This window comes from Carcharodon carcharias, chromosome 6, assembly GCF_017639515.1.
Source record: "Carcharodon carcharias isolate sCarCar2 chromosome 6, sCarCar2.pri, whole genome shotgun sequence".
In the NCBI taxonomy this organism is placed as follows: domain Eukaryota; kingdom Metazoa; phylum Chordata; class Chondrichthyes; order Lamniformes; family Lamnidae; genus Carcharodon; species Carcharodon carcharias.
The window spans coordinates 93,621,136-93,644,214 of record NC_054472.1 but is presented as its reverse complement, the minus strand read 5'-3'; the positions used below and the strand labels follow the sequence as shown (position 1 = coordinate 93,644,214).

The 23,079-nt window shown below is 45.5% G+C and overlaps 1 protein-coding gene across 2 annotated transcripts in view; it reads left to right on the top strand.

The window, feature by feature from the left end:
- Nucleotides 1-23,079, top strand: part of LOC121279094 (sodium/potassium-transporting ATPase subunit beta-1-interacting protein 3-like) — a 652,108-nt gene that overhangs the window by 340,602 nt on the left and 288,427 nt on the right. For both annotated transcript variants that reach the window (XM_041190019.1, XM_041190018.1), the window contains exon 3: nucleotides 3,920-4,000. In XM_041190019.1, the coding sequence (XP_041045953.1) occupies nucleotides 3,920-4,000 (81 nt within the window). The remainder of the gene's footprint in view (nucleotides 1-3,919; nucleotides 4,001-23,079) is intronic.

Below are 23,079 nucleotides of genomic sequence, written 5' to 3'. Positions count from 1 at the left end.
GCCAGTGACACCCACATCCCAGGAATGAATTTTTTTTTAAAAATTGTACCTGGGAAATGGTGGACTGGCTTTGGGGAGTTAGGAGATGAGTTATTCACTGCCAAACCTCCAGCTTCTAACCTGCACTTGTAACCACAGTATTTATGTAGCCAGTTCAGTTCAGTTTCTGGTCAATGGTAACCCCTCAATAGGTTGATGGATGGGATTCAGTGGTGGTAATATTGTTTAATGTCAAGGTAAGAAGGTTATATTCTCTCTTGTTGAAGATGGCCATTGTCTGGCACTTGTGTGGCATGAATGTTACTTGCCACTTGTCAGCCCAAGCCTGGATATTGTCCAGGTCTTGCTGCATTTGGACATGGACTGCTTCAGCATCTGATGAGTTGCGAGTGGTGCTGCACATTGTACAATCATCAGCGAACATCCCCACTTCTGACCTTATGATGGAAGGAAGGTCACTGATGAAGCAGCTGAAGATGGTTGGGCCTAGGACACTACCCTGAGGACCTCCTGCAGTGATATCCTGGAACTGAGATGATTAACCTCCAACAACCACATCCATCTTCCTTTGTGTTAGGCATGATTCCAACCTGTGGAGTATTTTCACCCTGATTTCCATTGATTTCAATTTTGTTCAGGCTTGGTCAAATGTTGCTTCATTGTGAAGGGCAGTCACTCTCACCTCATCTCTGGAGTTCAAACTGAGCATCGGGTGAGCAAGTTTTCAGAAACATAGAAACATAGGAAAAAATAGAAGCAGGCAAAGGTCATTTGGCCCTTCGAGTCTGCTCCGCCATTTAATATGATCATGGCTGATCCTCTACCTCAACGCCATACTCCCAGTCTCTCCCCATGTCCCTTGATGCCCTTAGAGTTAGAAATCTATCTATTCCCTTCTTAAATATATTTATTAACTTAGTCTCCATAGCCCTCTATGGTAGAGAATTCCACAGGTTCACCACCCTCTGAGTGAAAAGGTTTCTCCTCATCTCAGTCATAAATAGTCTTCCCCGTATCCCGAGATTGTGACCCCTTGTTCTAGACCCTCCAGCCAGAGGAAACATCATCACTCCTGTCCGGCCCTGTCAGATTTTTATACGTTTCAATGAGATCTCTCTCATTCTTCTAAACTTCAGTGTATACAGGCTAAGTCAGCCCAATGTCTCCTCAAATGACAATCCTACCATTCCAGGAATCAGAGATGGTAGGTCAGGTGATCCTCTGCTGCACTCTCTCGATAGCAAGTATATCCTTTCTTAGGTAAGGAGACCTAAATTGCACACAATACTCCAGTTGTGGTCTCACCAATGCCCTGTGTAGCTGCAGTAATACATCCTTAGTCCTGTACTCAAGTCCTTTCGCACTGAAGGTCACCATACCATTTGCCTTCTTAACTGCTAGCTGCACCTGCATGCTTGCTTTCAGTGGCTGGTATACAAGGACACCCAGGTCTGAGCAAGTGCCTCTTGATAGAACTGTCGATGACACCTTCCATCACTTTGCATACGATTGAGAGTAAACTGATTGGCAGGATTGGATTAGTCTTGTTTTTTGTGCTCAGGAAATACCTCGGCAATTTACCATACTGTTGGGTAGACACTAGTGTTGTAGTTGTATTGGAACAGTTTGGCTGAGGGTGTGACTAGTTTGGAGCACAAACCTTCAATACTACAGCTGAGACATTGTCAGCATCCATAGCCTTTGATGTATAAATGCCTTCAACCATTTTGAGTGAATTACGTTGGCTGAAGACTGGCATCTGTGATGTTGGGGACCTCAAGATGAGGCCAAGATGGATCATCCACTCAGCACTTCTGGCTAAAGATGATTGCAAATGCTTTATCTTTTACACTGAAATTCTGGGTTCCTCCATCATTGACAATGGGGAAGTTTGTGGAGCCTCTTCCTCCCATTACTTGTTTAATTCTCCATCATGATTCATTACTGAATGTAGCAGGACTGCAGAGCTTTAATCTGATCTGTTGGTTGTCTAGCATATTTAACATGCATGTAGTTCTGTGTTGTAGCTTCACCAGGTTGGCACCTCATTCAAAGGTTTGCCTGATGCTGCTCCTCCAATGCTCTCCTGTATTCCTCATGGCGGAGATGGAGTGGTGCCCAATTAGTTTGGGGTTATCCCAGGTGCTGGGTAGGGCTCCATGGATTGCGGGGAGGGGTTCCATGGCAGGGTCCCAATCGTAGGGGAGGAGGAATGGGGTTTGGATGTTGGTTTGAGGATCCTATTTACAGGGGAGTACTCCGATGGTAGTAAAGGTGGGTGCAGTTAGTGATCAGCTGGTTGGATTGAAGGTCGATAAGCATAATGATTGTTGGGGGAAGCCGGGGGTATTAATTGGTGATTAGGGTGGAGTTTTGGATGGTGGTCAGGAAGTCTAATAGTGTCAAGAGTATGTTGGGTGTTGGTTGTGAGATCCGACTGTGGCTAGTGTGAGTGGGGAACACTTAGTATTCTGGGGGTGTGGGTGGTGGAAGTTTTACTGGATAACTTGTTTGGATAAAGGGAAACACTCCTGCTCCTCCTTGCCCACTAGCAGCTCTGCAACAACACTTATGACTTCAACCTTTTTCACTTCCTTTAAGCTGATGAGTTTCCTGATACCAGGGAAACCCTGCCACTTGTGGTTGAAGATAGAATGCTTGTTAGAATGAAAACCAGTAGCCTAATGATGATGTTTAATTAACTGATGCGCTTCACATGAGCGGCTTGGTCACCAGCTCTCATTAAAACCAGAAGTGGATGGGTTTGAACTGGGCTGTGCTCCTGTTTTAGATTTCTTGCATTTTAACCTCTGACATGCTGCCAATCCACCAGTGTTGGAAGTTAAAATTCAATGCTATAGGACAAAAAGGATAGCTGGTCCAGCTTCATGTGTGAAGAATATTTATTTGAGCCAGTTACCTGAGAACATCTGGAATTTATGGAACCATACAGGCTGGCACGCACCTTTAGCACAAGATAGCTTTCATTGGACATTCTGATCAGAACAGGGTTAACTCTCCAATTGCCTGGGTGAGTGCAGCTCCAAAAACATTCAAGAAACTTGATGCCATTCAGGACAAAGCAGCCCAATTGATTGGCACCATCCAGCACCTTCAGTGTTTACTCCCTCCACCCTGCACAGGGGCAGCAGTGTTTACCGTATACATGATGCACTGCAGCAACTCGCCAAGACTCCTTTGAAAGCACCTTTCAAATTCGTGATCTCTACCATCTAGAAGAACAAGGGCAGCAGGTGCATGGGAACACCACCAACTGCAAGTTCCCCTCCAGGTTACATAGCATCCTGCCTTGGAACTATATCACCGTTTCTTCACTGTCGCTGGGTCAAAATTCTGGAACTCCCTTCCTAACAGCCTTGTGGGTGTACCTACAGCATATGGATGTAGCAGTTCAAGAAGGCAGCTCAACACCACCTTCTCGAGGGCAATTAGGATGGGCAATAAAAATGCTGGCCTCTCCAGCAACATCCACATGCCATGAATGAATTTAAAAAATTGTTCAAGAAGAGAATCTTGAATCTAAGCATTGTGAACACATTAAAATATGCTCAACTAGTCTATTCTGAGGATCTATGACACCTTAAATAGTGATGTGTCCCTAAAATTTATATTTCTAAGCATGTTTCCCATCCTGTCCCTCTGGATATTAATGATAACAATAACATTTTGTGGAGGTTAGTACTGTGAATATATCAGGACTGTGGTGGTTATATTCTTGACAAAGTCTAAACCTTGCTTTATATTTTTGGCACCTGTATTATTGTTGATTTCAGTTTCTTAACAGGGCAGTTGAGTAGGGGAGCAGGAGAAGTTCAGTGTATTCACTTTGCCTTATATCTTCTTGTGTTTTTTCTCACTGATTTAACTGTTTTTCCTTCTATCTTTGTTATGTGTTTAGTACTCTATCTGGACCGCCTTGTGGGTCGCCTGGAACGTATTCATTTTCTGCTTCTATTTGGAAGTTGGAGGACTCTCAAAGGTAAGGACCAGCTTTGAAAACAATCATTATGTACAGAACCAGGTGAACATTTCCTAGCTTGCAATAGTTTAAGAGTGAATAATAAATTCAAATCTAGTCACATCAGCATCTCCCTTTAGTGAGATGTCAGAATGATTTGTTTTCTCCTTGTCCCCACTTAGTTTGACCACTCTCGCCCTTGCAACTCACTTTCCTTGATGTTAGCTTGTAAAGTGCTGTATATTCTTAATTACCTCGGTCTCATTTGCAAAAAGGTTCTCAGTAATCCAGTTTTCATTCTCCCTAATACTAAAAACTAGAAATATGAGAACAAAAGATGCTGTGGAATGTGAAATTAGCTAATGTGGTGTCCTCTGGGAATAATGTCTATAGAATAATTACCTAACATTTGTTAATTGCAGCGATTGCTCATATCTTATTCTCTGAGTATCCTGTACCTAATATTTCAAGGTGACCCATCTTTATATGTAGTAATTAGCAATGTTACTTTCCAGGCAACAAATTCAGTATTTATTGGTTGGCAATTTTGATGAACCTGCTCAGAATATCTGAAAAGGGAAAAAAAGGAATTGCGCTTCTGGATGTTGGGTTTTACAATGTAGAGTGCAGCTTTTCCCTTTACAAAGTGGGAGAATAATTACTTTTGTTGACAATTCAAGTTAAGTTAGAATTTATGACATACTGGGAGAAATTTTCCCAGGCCTTTTGAGGCAGGCTTGGAGGCTGAGGGCTGGGAAAATGTGAAAAGAAAATAGGTTAGGCTGGTTTGCTGATGTGTTCTGCCTTCGACTGCCTTTCCCAGGGGTGTTCTGACTGAGGCGTTGGGAACCGCCTGGCAGTAGTGAGAAGCCATTGTTTAGGGAAAAAAACCTCATAGCAATATCCCCAGGACAAGGGAATTTTACCAATGGTGCACGGGATCCACGCAGTACATTCAACTTGTCAATGCACAGGAGGTGAGAACACAGTGAAATCATTGAGGCCTGAAACTGACAGGCACTTAGAGCTAAGTAGGCTGAAATTGGCAAGGCTGAGGTCAGCCACAGGAAGAGGTTTGTCATTATTGGGGCAACTCAGTGACATTGCTGCTAAAATTGTTACTGAGGCTGAAGGAAACCACTGAATCCTCCTACAAAAAATTCTGGCAATTCAATGGGGATAATGTGTCTTTGAAACTCCACAGTGACATGGTACCATCTACTCAGAGGGGGTGGTCGAGCATGAAACACATCGGCTGACACAATGATAGGGGCAGCACAGTGCAAGAGGAGCAGCAGCTGCAGTAAGCTATGCACACACATAGAGCTGAACAGTGCAGAGAGAATGAGTGGGGGCCCAGAGATAGGAGAAGGCTATACTACAGAGCTTCCTAAAATATTTTCCAATATGACCTGATTTTAACCATTGAAAATTAACGTGACCCCAGATACCAACAAAAGCAAAACAACAATAAAACTGCATGGTAACATTCCGTACATAGTTATTGAAGTTTGAATACTATAGATTATCATATAAATATGAAAATCTGTGAATATAAAGTACTTTGTAACAATATTATTATTTGATGTACTCGCGAATCCATTACTTCATCTGAGCTGCTCCAGCTCATGGACCTTTGCCAGGAAGCAGCAGAAACACAGATTGTGGGTCTTGAGGTAGTTGATGTTGGAGCCCAGGGCATTCCACAGCGCCAGAGTGACAGGGTTGGGCTTAACAGGTTGAAGCTCAACAGGAGTCCATGACCTGGAGGGACAGACTGAGGGCAGAATTTTACACCTCATGGGCAGGCACGAGTCTGCATGAGCCCGACCTGAACAGACGTGAAATAGCGCGAGATGAGAGATGAGAGTGTCTTGACGTCATCCCGCAGGCAAGCGATCTGCAGGTTGGTGGGTGCGCGTGGGTGTCAGACCCATGCCCGCCAACAATTAAAAGGCCACTTAAGGCCATTAAAAAGGCAATTGTTCACGATTTTACATTGCCCGTGCGATTTGGTGCTCATCACATGGGCAAATCGGGCAGGCGGGCAGCCCACTTTTAACAAAACCTCATCCAAAGGCAGGATAAAAATGGTCAGCAGCATTGCCAGTGTGAGTAGTGAAAAGCTTAGGAGATAGTTTGCTGCTGGTTGCTTATTTGAACTTGACAGCTTCATCTCTGTTCTGAGCTTAATTCTTAGCATTTCGAGGCTTCATTTCAGGGCTCATTGGTGTCTTCAAGGGCCCTGGAGAATTTTGACCATATGGACGCTGCCGGGTATCAATCTCCATTCTGATAATGGGGATTGTGGTCTCTGCTGGAGGCACCTCCTCTGAGGAGGAAGAGAGGGGCAGAAGAGAGAGGAGGCCAGAAGTCCCTATGCAGGTTCCAGGGGAGCGACCTGTGGGAGGAGAGGCGGAGGCACAAGGGGCGCAGGGCCAGCAGGTAGTCCAAGGTGGAAGGGGCCACAGAAGACTCCACTATTCTGCTGCCAGGGTTTACAGGCGGCAATGCAGTTACCTCAATATGTTCGAGGTGCAATGCTGAACGAGGTTCTGTCTCTCCAGGAAGGCAGAGACCTCCATTTATCAGATGATTGGGCCTGAGATCAGCTCCGAAGGTGTGGGTGGACACTCCATGCCAGTGGCTCTGAAGGTCACAGTAACCCTCAATTTCTATGTCTCTGGCTTTTTCCAGGGGCCAGTGGGGGATCTTTGTGCAGTGTCCCACAATCAGCTGTCCCCAATTGCATCAAGCTGGCGACTGACGCTCTGTTGCTCTGTTCAGGAGGGTAATGACATTTATTCATTTCCGCACGGAAGAGGCCAGCCAGGCTGAGCAAGCCAGAGAGCTTTGAGTGATTGCTGGGTTCTCGCGCATCCAGGGTGCAATCGACTGCACACATGTGGCCATCAAGGTGCCAGCAGGTCAGCTGGGTGCCTTTGTCAGCAAGTAGGGATTCCACACGATGAATGTCCAGATAGTTTGTGCCACAAGACGCGGATTCTGCATGTCTGTGCATGGTACCCTGGCAGCTCCCATGACTCTTACATCCTGAGACACTCTCAGGTGCCAAGGCTCTTCAGTGCTCCAGCCCAACTGGATGGATGGCTGCTGGGTGACAAGGGCTATCCCTTGAAAAGGTGGCTTATGACACTTCGCCGCCACCCAAGAGCAGAGGCAGAGCAGTGGTATAGTAGGAGCCACGCCTCCACAAGGGCAGGGATAGAGAGAACCACAGGGGTTCTGAAGATGCGCTTCCGATGCCTGGACCATTCAGGGGAGAACTACAATACCCCCCCAGCGAGGGTGTCACTGATAGTGGTTGCATGCTGCGCTCTCCACAATCTGGCACTGGCAGGGGGGACTCACTGGAGAAGAGGATCTTGACACAGCTCCACAGGCCACAGAGGATGAATCCAGTGGTGAGTCAGAAGAGGAGCACATTGAGGAAAATGCTGAGGGCGTGGAGATGGACGTATCCTTCAGGGAGACAGGGACACCAGGGGCACCTTGATGCAACACTCCTTCAGCTGGGCTACCAAAGATCTGCTTCCACCTCATGCCAGGGCTGCTGCCTTCATCCTGGATGTTTGAAATGACCCTTTGCTTTGAACCCAAAGTCCACTCAATGACTGTTCAATAAAGTTTAGAGCCACTCACCTCCAGCATTAGATACTGGCATGCCCTGCACCAAAATAAATGGTGAAGCATACTCAGACCATTAAGCAAAAGCAAACTTTATATCATTTTGACACTCACACCAAATAAACAGAACTATATATGTTGTTAATGGCCACACCAGTAAACATGTTAACAAAACATATCAGGACAGAAGATCACCCGTGAACAGTCCCTCTTGTGCTCAAGCTGCCTTAAACTTATGTTTACAAGTGCTGTGCATCTTGTTGCTACCCCCACCCCCAACTCCCACTGCTGCCACACCACCACTCCCCCCTCGCTGGCAGCAGTATTGGATGCAGCCGCATCTCCCCAGTTATCGCAGCCTCATTAGCTGCCATGGTCACTGGCAGAGGGGCAGAGGAGGTGCTGCCATCAACCAGAGTGCTCGGAGAGGAGCGAACAGAGATAACAAGCAGGCCATGTGCCAACATGAGGTCGTTCTGGAACTCCCTGCTCGTCATTGTTGGACAGGCACCTAGTTGGGATACTAAATGCCTCACCCATCTCCCACGCTAACACTGAGCACCTGAGGTCATTGCCTGTGTGAGGGTTTGCAGGTCTGGGTGCAACCCCAAGAACCCGTAATTCTGTCCCTGGTGCTGCATCTCCAGGAGAGTCACCACTCTCTCAATGAAGGAGGCAGTGTGCTCATGCAGTGCTCATTCTCTGCATGGACTTCTCCACAACAGAGACCACGAAACGTATACCTTCATGGATCTCTGGCAGATCCTCCCACACATCCTGCTGGACATCCAACATCTGCCGCCTAATGGACGACTCCAGAGGCTCATCATCTGCCTTTGACTCAGCGTTGTCCTGGTCTCCAGCAGTCCTCTGACTGCCGGCGTCCTGAGAAATCTCTGCCTCCACCTGCTCCTCAAGCGAGTGTGAAGTGCCTTCACTAATGTGCACCGATTTTCTAGCCGACGATCTAATACCCACTGTGGTGCTGGAATCAGCACTGGTGCCTGGTTCAGAGAGTGTTTGTGACGCAGGTGCATCTGAAGCCCGGTGGTCCTCTGGTGTCAAGGGTGGCTCTTCGGGTCTTGCATTCAAGTGCTGTGCTGGTGAATATAAGGGGGGACAACAACGTGACATTAGTTTAAGTCATCACACTGTCACTGTGCATGCCAGGTGTCCTGGTGAGACAATGGAGATATACATCATGGTATCATTTGCTTTTCCTTGATCAATGGGGACTCCAGGTTTGAGGCTCCCATAATGATGAGACTACGCAAGAATGTTTGCACAATCTGACAATCTCACCTCTATGCACTGCACTCTTAACTTCATCAGAGACCCTGCCTCTCTATGACTGGCTGACTGAGATAGGTGGCGGGTCATTAGCTCTAATGCATCCATGCATCCATTTCAAACCTTGTCATGATTGGGAGGCTTGGTGGGGGTGGGGGGGGGATGCCTTTCCTGTCATTGACCTCTTGATGTTGTTATGGCTTCTCTTCTCCTAAAAGGACAGAGGAGCATTGATTAGTCCACTCACTGCCTGCAGCGCCATTGCAGCCTGGCCGACCCCACCTGAGGAACACCTTGCAGAGCACATCCGAGTCAAGGCCCATAACCCAAAAGGCACTCAGCACAAGCAGCCGGGGCTCACCCCCTTGACCAGCTCCGGCATCATTGACAGTCGGCACTCAGACTCTAACGCCCTGAGCTCCACAGGGGGACGGCCAGTCCTTAACACTTCAACACAGTGCTCACCCTTGCTGAGTGCAGCAGGTTGTTGAACCTTTTGTGGCACTGCACCCATGTGTGCCTCCCAACATCGTGGCTGCTGACCTGGGCTGCCCCACCTCCTCCCAAGCTTTTTTGATCTGGTACGGTGACGTCCTCCTGCCAACCCTAGGCACGAGGGTGCCCCACCTGACACCGACCTCCTCTGCAAGGACCGCGAGGCACTCGTCCAAGAAACCGGGGGGGTGCTGAGTGCCCATCCAACCTGCCCTCCCTCCTGACTATGGTGAGACCATTGTTCCAGTCTCCGGACCAACTCTAAAGATTCTCTCCCAGCAGTTTTCAGGGAGGCGGTCTTGCCAGTTTTAAAGCCCCCGACAGGTTGCCATTGGACCCGGCACCCAACAGGCTCCCAGCCCGCCCGGCCCTTCCAGCGTAAAATCGAGGCTGGGGGCCGATCGTGGTCGAGTGCCCATTTCCTGTCCCCTCCTGGACCCGCCAATTGTGCACACTCAACGTGGGAAAAATTGAGGTTCGAGAGACAAGCAAAGCAATGATGGGGCTGGACGCTGCCTGAGCCTTACTGTCATGCCCCATGGTTTGGAAATCGCTGCTTTACCACCTGTAAAAGGTGTACAGACAAAGCTCTGCTTCCCGAACCTGTCGGAGTAGCATTGCATCCAAAGGCTGTGGCTTTCTGGCTGGGTGGTTGCCAACCTGCGTGGCCTCTTGGAAGATGACCTGGGACTACAAGGAGCGGGAGGCCACCCATTGGCTGGGTTATGAAAGACACCATCACACTCAATTACTTTGCATCTGGGTCATTCCAGAGAGCAGAGAGACTTGAAGGATCTCACAATCTGTCACCTATATTTATATAACTCAAGTGAAGGATGTCCTACATGGGAGGTCATTGGACTACTTCCAGTTCCAAGTGGATGCTGCCAGTCAGGGCCAGAGGGCTGTCAGCTTTGCCTCCAAAGCAGGATTCCCTCAGGTGCAGGGTGATATAGGCTGTACCCATTTGACCATCAAGGCTTTATCAGGGCAACCTGATATTTGTAAACAGGAAAGGTTTCCATCATCCTTCAACCTGCAGTTGGTATGTGACCACCACAAGTGAGTGCAAGCTTTCTGGGCAGCTGCCAGAGAGCAGTGTTTGCATCTCAGCATGGGAGCAGAGGGGGTGACTGAAGGTTGGTTCTAAATTGGTGAAAGCTCCCATTGCCATTACCCCTGCCTCTCTCTGCCATGTCAGGGTCCACCTGCACATCCCTGCTAACCAAGAACAGTGAGCACTTGGTTGCATTTGCATACGTTCCTGAGCCATCACTGCTACCAAAGTTGCTGACATAGTGTGCAGGCCATAGCACTCTTGCTGCATCCACTTGTTGGCCTGATAAATATGACATTGAGGGTGATATGAGGGTGGCCACTCTTTAAATGGTGGAGGTCATGTGCTCATATTCCTGAGAAATTATGGCACTCATAGCATGGATGGGTGCCTCCATTTTCTTCCGAAGTGGTGCGGTGCCTCTGGAAACTGATAGTGTGTAGCTCTGACATCTTGCTAGTATCCAACTGTCAACTCATGCACAAATTAAGGAGCTGATCCGATCCTGACTGAATGGTTAAAACTTTCATCCTCTCTCTGTGGAACTCCAATCTTGCCTTCAGGAGTGACTTGTGGCTAAGTTGGTAGCGGTCCTGCCTTCGAGCCAAAGACCCCGTGTTCAAGCCCCGCTCAAGGATGGCCATGGAGGGAGTGTTCACGCTGTACAAAGCACGTTGTTAATCAACCTGCCGAGTCCTTCCAATGCTCCACATCATTCTCCAAGGGCGAAAAGAGAGTGAAGGTACACAAAACAATAAATCTTACCTTTGGCGATGGCTTGGCCTACTGCCTCACTGCCAATCTCAAGGGATTCATTCTCCATTAGTGTCAGGATTGCCAGCAAGGGAGAGTGTGACTCTCCCTGGGTTGTTTGCTCCCTTCTCCTGCAAGGTGAAGAACTAGAGTGTGATGAATAGAAGGAGTTCACTTTGCAGATCAGAGGAGGGTTACAAATTTGATGCAAAAGGAGAAAATGTGGGAAAAACTCAGCAGGTCTAACAGCATCTGTGGAGAGAGAAACAGTTAATGTTACAAGTCTGTATGAGTCTTCTTCAGGGCAGAATTTTCCGTTGGACGTGCAGGGGCGGGCTCTGCACATCCGTGCGTAAAATGATGCATGGTGACATCGGGCAAATGTCCCGACATCACCGTGCGCCATTGCGATAATTCGCTGAGTAGGCACATGATGAAGTTTGATGCGCATCCGCCATTAATTAATGGGCCAGTTAAGGCCCTTTAGTCTTCAATTGATGCCAATTTTCCGGTGCCCGTGCAATCTTCAGGTCAGCACAATGGGCAGGCAGATAGGAGCCGTTTATATTAATCTTATCCACCGGCTGGATAAGAGGGGTCAGTGGCATCGTGAATCTGCTCTGTGAAGTATTTATTGTTGAAAGCTTTTCAAACCTGCCTGTGTGATCTGCAGTACTTCAAAACGCATCCCAGCAGCTTTGTCTGGACTCTTAACCTTCAGGTCAGCATTCTGCAGTGAAGAATCTTTTTCGGGCCTGCAGGTTTCAGGAAGCCTTCCCTTAGCCTGGGTATGGAAGCTGATCTGTCCACTGGAGGCAGCTCCTCTGAGGAGGATGGGAGGGCAAGAAAGGGGGAGGTGGCCAGGAGTGCACATTCAGCCTCCAGGGGAGCCACCTTTGGGAGGACAGGCACAGGCACAAGGGGCACAAGACCAAGAGGTAGTCCAAGGTGGAAGGGGCCACAGAAGACGCCACTATCCTGCTGCCAGGTATACAGGCGGCGAAGCAGCTACCTCAATATGTCTGAGGTGCAGTGCCGAAGGAAGCTCCGTCTCCCAAGACAGACAGTCAACTATATCTGTCGGATGATTGGGCCTGAGATTCCCCCCTAACTGTGTGGGCAGACACCCCATGCCAGTGGCTCTAAAGGTCACAACTGCCCTTAACTTCTACGCCTCTGGCTCCTTCCAGGGCTCGGTGGGTGATCTTTATGGTGTCTCCCAATCAGCTGCCCACACTTGTGTCAAGCAGGTCACTGACACTCTGTTCAGGTGTGCATTGACCTTCATCCACTTCTGTTGGGACCAGGCAAGCCAGACACAGAGAGCCGGAGGCTTCGCAGTGATTGCAAGCTTCCTCCATGTGCAAGGTGCAATAGATTATACACATGTAGCCATCAAGGCACCAGCAGGTGAACCCGGTGCCTTTGTCAACAGGAAGGGCTTTCACTCCTTGAACGTGTAGATAGTGTGTGATCACAGAATGCTGATTCTACAAGTCTCTGCAAGGTACCCAGGCAGCTCCCATGACACCTACATCCTCAGACACTCCCAGGTGCCGGGGCTTTTCAGTGCTCCAGCCCGACTTGATGGATGGCTGCTGGGTGACAAGGGTTATCCCCTCAGAAGGTGGCTCATGATGTCTCTCCATCATCCAAGAACAGAAGCTGAGCAGCAGTACAATAGAAGTCACACCTCCACATGGGCTGTGTTGGAGAAAGCCATTGTTCTTCTCAAGATGCGCTTCCGATGCCTGGACCGCCAAGGGGTCGCTGTCCAGTACCCCCCAGATCGTGCCTCAGTGATAGTGGTTGCATGCTGCGCTCTCCACAATCTTGCGCTGGAAAGTGGGGACGCAGTAGATGATGAAGACGTTAACGCACTGGCTGTGGCTGCACATGCTGAGTCCAGCAGTGAGTCCGTGGATGAGCAGGGAAATGCTGAGGGGGTAGACGCTGACTCAGGACTACTCCAGGGAGGTGGCAACACACAGGATGCTTTAATCCCACAAACCTTCAGCCAGCACAACACAGATGGATCACCAGGACAAGCCTGGGCTGCCGCCTCTATATGCAACAGCTAAGTGCAAAATCTGCCAGGTCATCAGCACTAACTAAGGACCTTGACAACTTGATGGTTATCACACTAGGAAGAGCAGAGAGCAGTGTTCAGTTTAGCTGTGAGTGAGAGTGGAGCTAGTGCCTTTGACAAATAAACAGACTAGCTGAGGCACACATTTCTCTGTGTTGCTGCAAAGAGTGTGACTTTCAGCCATTCCATGCAGAGGACTGATGATGTGATTATTTATGGCTGCCATCTTGAATGAAGCAGGGTACTCACATTCCCAGATCCCTCTGAAGGTCATGAAGCACTCATGCCACTGTATTGATGCCCTGACCACACTCCAGCTGCTGACTTCCTGTGCAGCTCCAGCCATGTTTACTTGGTCATCTTGACTGGCCTCCTCCTCCCACTCTCAGGAAACAGACCATGCCTCCTTGCCCGTGGCATCTCCAGTTTAACCTCCAAGGAGGCGGCAGTGAAATGTGCTGCAGTTCTTCCCCATTTCTCTTCCATTTTGATCTCTTTTGTTCCAGTCTCTTCAGCATCACTCTGACTGCAGACTGCTGGCTGCCATTTAAGTTGCGCCAGCTAATGTGCCCTCCCTCCTCCTCAACCATCCCAGTTCCCAATTGCACAGTGATTCCTGAAGTGAGCTCTTAATTGACCATCTTTAAAGGCTGAAGCAGAAGATACATTGATCTCGTCTTTGGGTTACGGACCCGGATATGAAGATGCCTTGCATTTCAAAAATAAGTGGGGAAATTCAACCCACTATTTCAGTGGATGTATTCTATTTTAACTGACATCCGACCAAGAAGAAAACGAATAAAACCGCTGCATTAATAAATCATGCTGGGTAATCAATATTTGAATCCATATGAAATCTGAAATATGATCATTCACTATGAACGCAATAGTATTATAATTCGTCATGTTCCCGTATCTTCCCACTAATTGAATAATGAGAATGCTGTTCATCATGTTGACTGTTGCTGTTCCTCTGAGTTCACTGTCATTTTATGATACATGGTTAGCTGAACAATGACAATTTAAGCATGGTTATGTTTTCTGTTAAACAAATAAATGTTTATTCCAAATGGATAGGAACCCATTTCCGTGACATATGCATTTAAAATGTCCTTTGACTACTGAATATCTCTGCAACTTTCAAATTAGGGTTCCCAGACGTTCTAGTGATCATGATTATATTCTGAATTATTTTCTGTGAAATTTTATAATTGCTAAATATTAAAATTACAATGATAAAATTACAATAATTTAAAAAACAGAACCTCAAAGATAATAATCTCTTCCTGAGCTATATGCAAATTGACCTAAGGTAAATAAAATTAGAGAGATGAATGTGTGGCTCAAAGGCTGGTGTTTGAGAAGTGGGTTCCAGTTTATGGGGCACTGGCATCAGTACTGGGGAAAGTAGAGGCTGTACCGTTGGGATGGTCTACACCTGAACTTTGCTGGGACCAGTATTCTAATGAGCCACATAGCTAGGGAAATAGAGAGGGTTTTAAACTAAATAGTGGGGACAAGGATAAAATTTGGGAAGATGCAGTAAATCAAACAGTAGAAACAAGGCAAGGTAGAAAGGTATTAATATGGGAAAGGATAAACAGACCCTGACAGGAAGGGACAGAGAGTAAAAATCCAAGAGTAAATCAGCAGGTAAGGCTAGAGGTTACACAAATCATAAAATGACAGAACTAAAGGCTCTGTATCTGAATGCATGTAGCATTCATAAGAAAACACAGATAAACAGATAGCACAAATAGAAATAAATAAGTATGATCTGATAGTCATTATAGAGACATGGTTGCAGGATAACATAGATTGGGACCTGAATATTGAAAGGTACATGACATTTAGGGAGGACAGGAAGCTCGGAAAAGGTGAATGGGTAGCTCTGTTAATTAATGATGGTATTAGCACAATAGAGAGGGAGGACCTAAGTTCAGGAAAAGGATATGGACATGATTTGGGTAGAGATGAGAAACAATAAAGGAAAGAAGTCACTTGTGGGAGTCGTGTACAGGCCCCCTAACAGTAACCACATGGTAGGATGGGGTGTAAAGGAAGAAATAATGGGAGCTTTTTAGAAAGGTATGGCAATGATCATGGGGGGTTTTAATCTACATATAGACTAAAAAAATCAGATGGACAAAGGTAGCCTGGATGAAGAATTCATGAAATGTTTTCGGTATACCTTCTTAGAACAGCAACTGACATGTGGGGGGCTTTCAAACGTCAGTTGATAAGAATTCAGGACTGGCTAGGATGAAGGATAATTATGGCAAGTTTCAGGAACCTTGGATAATGAAGGATATTGTGAGATTAGTCAGAAAGAAAAGGGAAGCATTCATAAGAGCTAGAAGGCTGGGAACAGATGAAGCCCGTGGAGAATATAAAGAAAGTAGGAAGAAACTTAAGCAAGGAGCCAGGAGGGCTAAAAGGGGTCATGAAAAGTCATTGGCAACCAGGATTAAGGAAAATCCCAAGGCCTTTTATACATATGTAAAAAGTAAGAGGGTAGCCAGGGAAAGGGTTGGCCTACTCAGGGACAGAGGTGGGAATCTGTGTGTGGAGCCAGAAGAAATGGGAAAGATACTAAATGAGTACTTCTCATCAGTATTCACCAGAGAAGGAATTAGCAGTCGATTTGTCTAGGGAAGAGTGTGTAGATAGCCTGGATCATGTTGAGATCAAAAAAGAGGTGTTAGGCGTCTTGAAGAATATTAAGGTGGATAAGTCCCCAGGGTCAGATGGGATCTACCCCAGAGTACTGAGGGAGGCAAGGGAGGAGATTGCTGGAGCCTTGACAGAAATCTTTGTATCCTCACTGGCTACGGGTGAGGTCCCAGAGGACTGGAGAATGGCCAATGTTGTTGCATTGTTTAAGAAGGGTAGCAGGGATAATCCAGGAAATTACAGACCGGTGATCCTTACATCAGTGGTAGGGAAATTATTGGAGAAGATTCTTCGTGACAAAATTTACTACCATTTGGAAGCAAATGGGCGTATTAGTGAGAGGCAGCATGGTTTTGTGAAGGGGAGGTTGTGTCTTACTAACTTGATCAAGTTTTTCGAGGAAGTGACAATGATGATCGATGATGGAACGGCAGTGGATGTTATCTACATGAATTTCAGTAAGGCTTTTGACAAGGTCCCTCATGGTAGACTGGTACAGAAGGTAAAGTCACACGGGATCAGAGGTGAGCTGGCATGATGGATACAGAATTGGCTTGGTCATGGAAGACAGAGGGTAGCAGTGGAAGGGTGTTTTTCTGAATGGAGAGCTGTGACTATTGGTGTTCCGCAGGGATCAGTGCTGGGACCTTTGCTGTTTGTAGTATACGTAAATGATTTGGAGGAAAATGTAACTGGGCTAATTAGTAAGTTTACAGACGACACTAAGGTTGGAGGAGTTGCAGATAGTGAAGAGGATTGTCAAAGAATACAATAGGATATAGATTGGTTGGAGACTTGGGCGGGGAAATGGCAGATGGAGTTTAATCCAGACAAATGCAAGGTAATGCATTTTGGAAGGTCTAATACAGGTAGGAATTATACAGTGAATGGTAGAACCCTTAAGTGCATTGATGGGCAGAGGGATCTGGGTGTACAGGTCCCGAGGTCACTGAAAGTGGCAATGCAGGTGGATAAGGTAGTCAGGAAGGCATATAGCATGCTTGCCTGCATCGGCAGGGGTATTGAGTATAAAAGCTGGGAAGTCATGCTGCAGCTGTATAGAACCTTGGTTAGGCCACACTTGGAATATTGCATGCAATTCTGGTCACCACATTACCAGAAGGATATGGAGGCATTGGAGAGGGTGCAGAGGAGGTTTACTAGGACGCTGCCTGGTCTGGAGGTTATTAGCTATGAGGAAAGGTTGGAGAAACTTGGATTGTTCTCAGTAGAGCGACAGAGATTGAAGGGCGACTTGATAGAAGTTTACAAAATTATGAGTGGAATGGACAGAGTAGATAGTCAGAAGCTTTTTCCCAGGGTGGAAGAGTCAATTACCAGGGGACATAGATTTAAGGTGAGAGGAGAAAACTTTAGAGGAGATGTGCGGGGCAAGTTTTTCACGCGGAGGGTAGTGAGTGTCTGGAATTTGCTGCCAGAGGAGGTGGTGGAAGCAGGTACGATAGTGGTGTTTAAGAGGCAGCTTGACAAATACATGAATAGGATCGGAATAGAGGGAAACGGATCCCGGAAGTGCAAAATGTTTTAGTTTGACAGGCAATATGATCGGCACAGGCTTGGAGGGCCAAAGGGCCTGTTCCTGTGCTGTACTTTCCTTTGTTCTAGCAGATTCTGGTGCCAACCAGAGAGCTGGCTATACTTGGTATTGTGCAACAAAATAGGATTAATTAATGACCTCATGGTGAAGGTTCCCCGTGGTAGCAGCAATCATAATATGATTGAAATTTACATTCAGTTTGAGGGAGAGAAGAGTGGGGCTAAGACTAGTATTTTAAACTTAAATAAGGGGAATTATGACAACATGAAAGTGGAGCTAGCTAAAGTAAACTGGCAAATTAGGTTAAGGGATAGGTCAATAGAGATGCAGTGACAGAAATTTAAGGGGATATTTCAGAATGCAGAGGACACATTCCAACGAGAAAGAAAAAATTCAAGGGCAGGAGCCACCATTCATGACTAAAAAGATTAAAAATAGTATCAAACTTAATGAGAAAGCATATAATTGTGCAAAGATGGGTGGCAGGACAGAAGATTGGACAGAATATTAAAAAGAGCAAAGAATGACTAAAAGATAAATAAGGAGGGAAAAAATTAGAGTATGAGAAAAAGATAACTAGAAATATAAAGACAGATAGTAAAAGTTTCTATAGTTATTGAAAAAAGAAAAGAATTAACAAAGTGAGCTTTGTTCCTATAGAAAGTAAGTCTGGGGAATTAATAATGGAAAATAAGTAGATGGCAGATAAATTGGATAGATATTTTGCATCAGTTTTCACTATAGAGGATACAAGGAGCATCCCAGAAAAAAGCTGTAAATCAGGAAATGGAAGGGAGGGAGGAACTTAAGAAAATTACAATCATCAGGGAAGTGGCAGTGAGCAAATTGTTGGAGCTCAGGGCTGACAAATCCCTTGGTCCTGATGGGCTTCATCCTAAGGTCTTAACAGAAGTGGCTAATGAGATAGTTGATGCATTGGTTTTAATTTTCCAAAATTCACTAGATTCAGAGAAGGCTCCATTTGATTGGAAAATAATGAATGTAACTTCTTTGTTCAAAAAGGGAGGGAAACAGAAAGCAGGAAAGTACAAGTCAGTTAGCTTAACATCTGTCATATGAAAAATGTTAGAAGCTATTATTAAGGACGCTATAGTAGGGCACTTAGATAAATTCAAGGTAATCAGGCAGAGTGGACGTGATTTTGTGAAAGGGAAATCATATTAACCAATTTATTGGAGTTCTTTGAAGAAATAACATGTGCTATGGCGGATATACTATAGTTAAATTTCCAGAGGCATTTTATAAGGTGCCACTTCAAAGGTTATTGCACAAATAAAAGCTCATGGTGTAGTGGCATGGACAGAAGATTGGCTAGCTAACAGGAAACAAAGAGTAGGCATAAGTGGGTCATTTCTGGTTGGCAAAATGTAATGAGTGCTGTACCACAGGGATCACTGCTGGGGCCTCAGCTTTTTTACAATTTATATAAGTGATTTGGATGATGGGACCAAAAATATGATTGTTAAATTTGCTGATGGCACAAAGATAGGTAGGATAGTAAGTTGTGAAGAGGACTTAAGGAGGTTACAAAGGATATAGATAGCTTAAATGAGTGGGCAAATATCTGGCAAATGGATATAATGTGGAAAAATGCAAAACTTTCAATTTTGGCAGGAAGAAATAAAAGAAGCATATTATCTAAATTGCAGAGCTCTTAGATGCAGAGGGATCAGGGTGTCCTAGTGCATGAATTGCAAAAGGTTAGTATTCAGGTATAGCAAGTAATTAGGAAAGGTAATAGAATGTTATCGTTTATTGTGAAGTGAATTGAGTACAAAAGTAGGAAAGTTATGCCTCACTTATATAAGGCATTGGTGAGATCACATCTGGGGTATTGTGTACAGTTTTGGTCTCCTTATTTAAGGAAGGATGTCAATATGTTAGAAGCAGTTGAGAGAAAGTTTACTAGACTAATACCTGGAATGGGCAGGTTGTCTTATAAGGAAAATTTGGAGAGGCTAGGCTTACATCCACTGGAGTTTAGAAGAGTAAGAGGTGACTTGATTGAAACATATAAGATCCTGAGGGGTCTTGACAGATGTGGAGAGGATGTTTCCTCTTGTGGGAGAATCTAGAACTGGAGGCTAGTGTTTAAAAATATGGGGTCACCCATTTAAGACAGAGATAAGTAGAATTATTTTCTCTCAATAGGTGGTGGAAGCAGAGTCTTTGAATATTTTTAAGGCAGAGCCAGATAGATTCTTGATAAGCGAGGGGAGGGAAGGTTATCGGGACAGGCGGGAATGTGGAGTTGAGATTATAATCAGATCAGCCATGATCTCATTGAATGTTGGAGCAGGCTCAAGGGGCCGAGTGGTCTAATCCTGCGCCTAATTTGTATGTTCATATGTTCGATATATTTTGACAATCATGTTTCTTCTGAAGTTTTGGAAAAAGTGCTTGGCTCTTTAAAGAATTTTGTTGTGTATTCCTTTATTTCTTAGATATCTATTATTTTTGGTGTGTCTGTTCAAGACATACCTGCTGCTTAGCCTTCAGTTTGTACCCACATACTAGTGCTTAACACCTGACACCACCTACCAAATTGAAAAGGAAAGAAAGGCTTACATTTGTATAGTGCCTTTCACGGTCTCAGTATGGCCCTAAATCCTTTACAAGAAATGAAGAACTCTTGAAGCATAGTCATTATTGTAATGTGGGAAACATAGCAACCAATTTGTGCACAGCAAGCTCCCACAAGCAGCGATGTGATAATGACCAGATGATCTGTTTTTTGATGTTGATTGAGGGATAAATATTGACTAGGACACCTGGGAAAACTTTCTTGTTTTTCTTCAAAATAGTGCCATGTGGTCATTTATGTCAATCTTAGAGGGCAGACAGGGCCTGCTTTAACATCTCTTCCAAAAGATGAACACCTCCAAGAGTGCCGCACCCCCTCAGGCTGTGTTAGCCAAGGTTTTTTGCACTCAAGTGCCTGGAGTGGGATTTGAAAGTGCAATCTTCTGACTGAGGGGAAACAGTGCTATCAACTGAGCTGACACTTGAAATGTATAAACTTTTAATTTTATGCACTAATCCGCTTCTTCACAAAATCCTCAAATCGTTACCCATTCTGGTAGCACTAAGCAATTCTTAATGTGATATTTTTCCATTTCTTACACTTTCTTACCCCTTCTGAGTGACATTGCCAACTGAGTGCCAATTCAGAACATAATTAGACACAGTTTTAGAACCTGAGCTCTTGCCCACTGCAGCTGAGTGGAGATTACCCATTCTCATTTTGAGTGGGACCCATATACCACATAGACCAATGGCACTTTCATATAGACTGTTTTGCTCATTGTCTAGATAATGTGGGATCAATTGTGTCCATTCCCAAGCATGTATCAGGCTACACAGGTTGGCCATATATTTTACACCCTTCCCAATTCTCCTTGTCATTTATTTCAACAGAAAGGAAAAGTGGGTGGGGAGCAGCTGTGGCCAATTTCACACCCAGTGGGAACAATTAAAATGGATCCTCACCATCTTTACCCCTCCCAATGCATAAGTGCTATTGGATTGCTTTTTCGCTGATGCAGAAAATAAAGGAGAGAACGGATTTATTGGTGGCCTTGTGAGGGCGATTTCCCCTCTCCACTCTAGTTGATGTAGCAGAGATTGCGATTCATTGACTGGAGCAGACTAATTTTTGAGATAGACTACCACTGAAAGCATTTAACCAAAAATCTTTCCCTTACAGGTATTAAAAGAATGGTTATAAAAATTGAGCTGGCTTTCCACATTAAATAAAAAAGAAGAAAATTAATTTTAAATGAACTTCTGCCCACCTGGGACAGAACTCAGATATTGGAAAAATGTTTTTTTTAATATAAAGAATGGTAAGGTTTATTTACCTGATTTAAGCAATCTGGAGTAAATCCTGCTGTTTTGACATGGGATCAGGGTATAGGATAGGATAAAATATAGGATTTTCCTTTTGGTCTGAATTTTCCAGGCGACGGGTGGGCTCGGCAGGAGTGAACAGGAGTGGTCGCGGAGCCGATCGCCATCCACGATGGGCTCCGTGCCGCCATTTTACGAAGGCGGGCTCAGCGCTACCTGTGCAGGTGGGGGGGAGGAGGGAGAGTCAGGACCAATGCTCATTCACGCATGCGCACGAAAGAGCACTTCAATCTCCCTGAGGCACGGAGCTGTATCAGGGAGATTGAAGGGCTTTTGAAATTACGAAATAAAAGGTTTAAAAATTTATTTAAAACATGTCCCCTCACATGTGACTGTGTCACATGAGATGGGACATGTTTTTATATTCATGAAAATTTATTTATTTATTTAATAAATGCTTTAGGAAGCCTCATCCCACTCATGGATGAGGTTTCCTAAAAAACGTGAAGGCTGGACTTTCGCCTGCCCGCCAACCTTACTAATGGTAGGTTGCTAATGACATCAATAACTTTCTTAATGGCCTTAATATGCCACTTACATTTCAGCAGGCACGCAGCGACTCTGGCGCGTGCCCGCCAAACGAAATATCACGGGACTGCGCGATGACATCAGGACGCATGCCTAACATCATCGCGAATCATTATACACATGTTGGCGTGTTGGGCCTGCCCCCGCATACCGACTGAAAAATCCTGCCCATTGTGACAGTGTCAGTAAGTTCACTGGAAAACTTGTTGGAAATTATTCACAGTTTATTTGGGCATTAATCACAGATACAACTTATTGTCCGTCTGGCCCAGAGTCAGTGGCCATACACAATGAAACTAATACCTATGAATGGATGTGTTACAGGGAAATTTAGTCCCATATACTTGTTCACTTAATGTTAAAGCTGTAGGATAGTTGGAATTTTAAAGTAAAAAATTCTGGGGGACCGAATTTTCCCACTGTTGGTGGGGTTTGGCGGGGGCAGGCGCGAACCTGATTGGCACCCCTGAACGGGGAGGCATTGCCCTTTTACATCGGTGGGCCAATAAGGGCCCACCCAGCATGACACTCGCCTGGGAGCACTGGGTGCTCCCTGTGTGGGTGGTGGGGATTCCTTGAGTCATTCCCTGTGCTCTTTCATGCATGCGCACAAGGCACGAAAGTGTCTCAGGGAGATCGGTTTGAGGTGTAAATTTAAATAAAGGGAAATAAAATAATAATAATAAAAGGGAAATAAAAACTTTTAAAATATGTCCTCTCATGTGATACTGTCGCATGAGCTGGGACATGTGAAAGAATTATTTTTAAAATTTTTATTGGCTTTTAAAACACTTCATGAAACCTCATCCCACCCGTGGATGGGGTTTCATGAAAAATGCGAAGGCCGCCTGGGCTCTTCGCCTGCCCGCCAACCTTAAAGTTGGATGGGCAGCTCATTTAACTGTCTTAATTAGTTTTTAACAGGCCTTAATAGGTCTTTAACAGTTTGGCGGGCGTCAAGTCGGCTGCACGCCTGCCGAACTAGGAATCTAAATGATGCACAGTGACGTCGGGAAGCCTGTCCAATGTCACGGCGCGTCATTTTACATGTCGGTGAGCAGGCCCCGGTCCTGCTCACT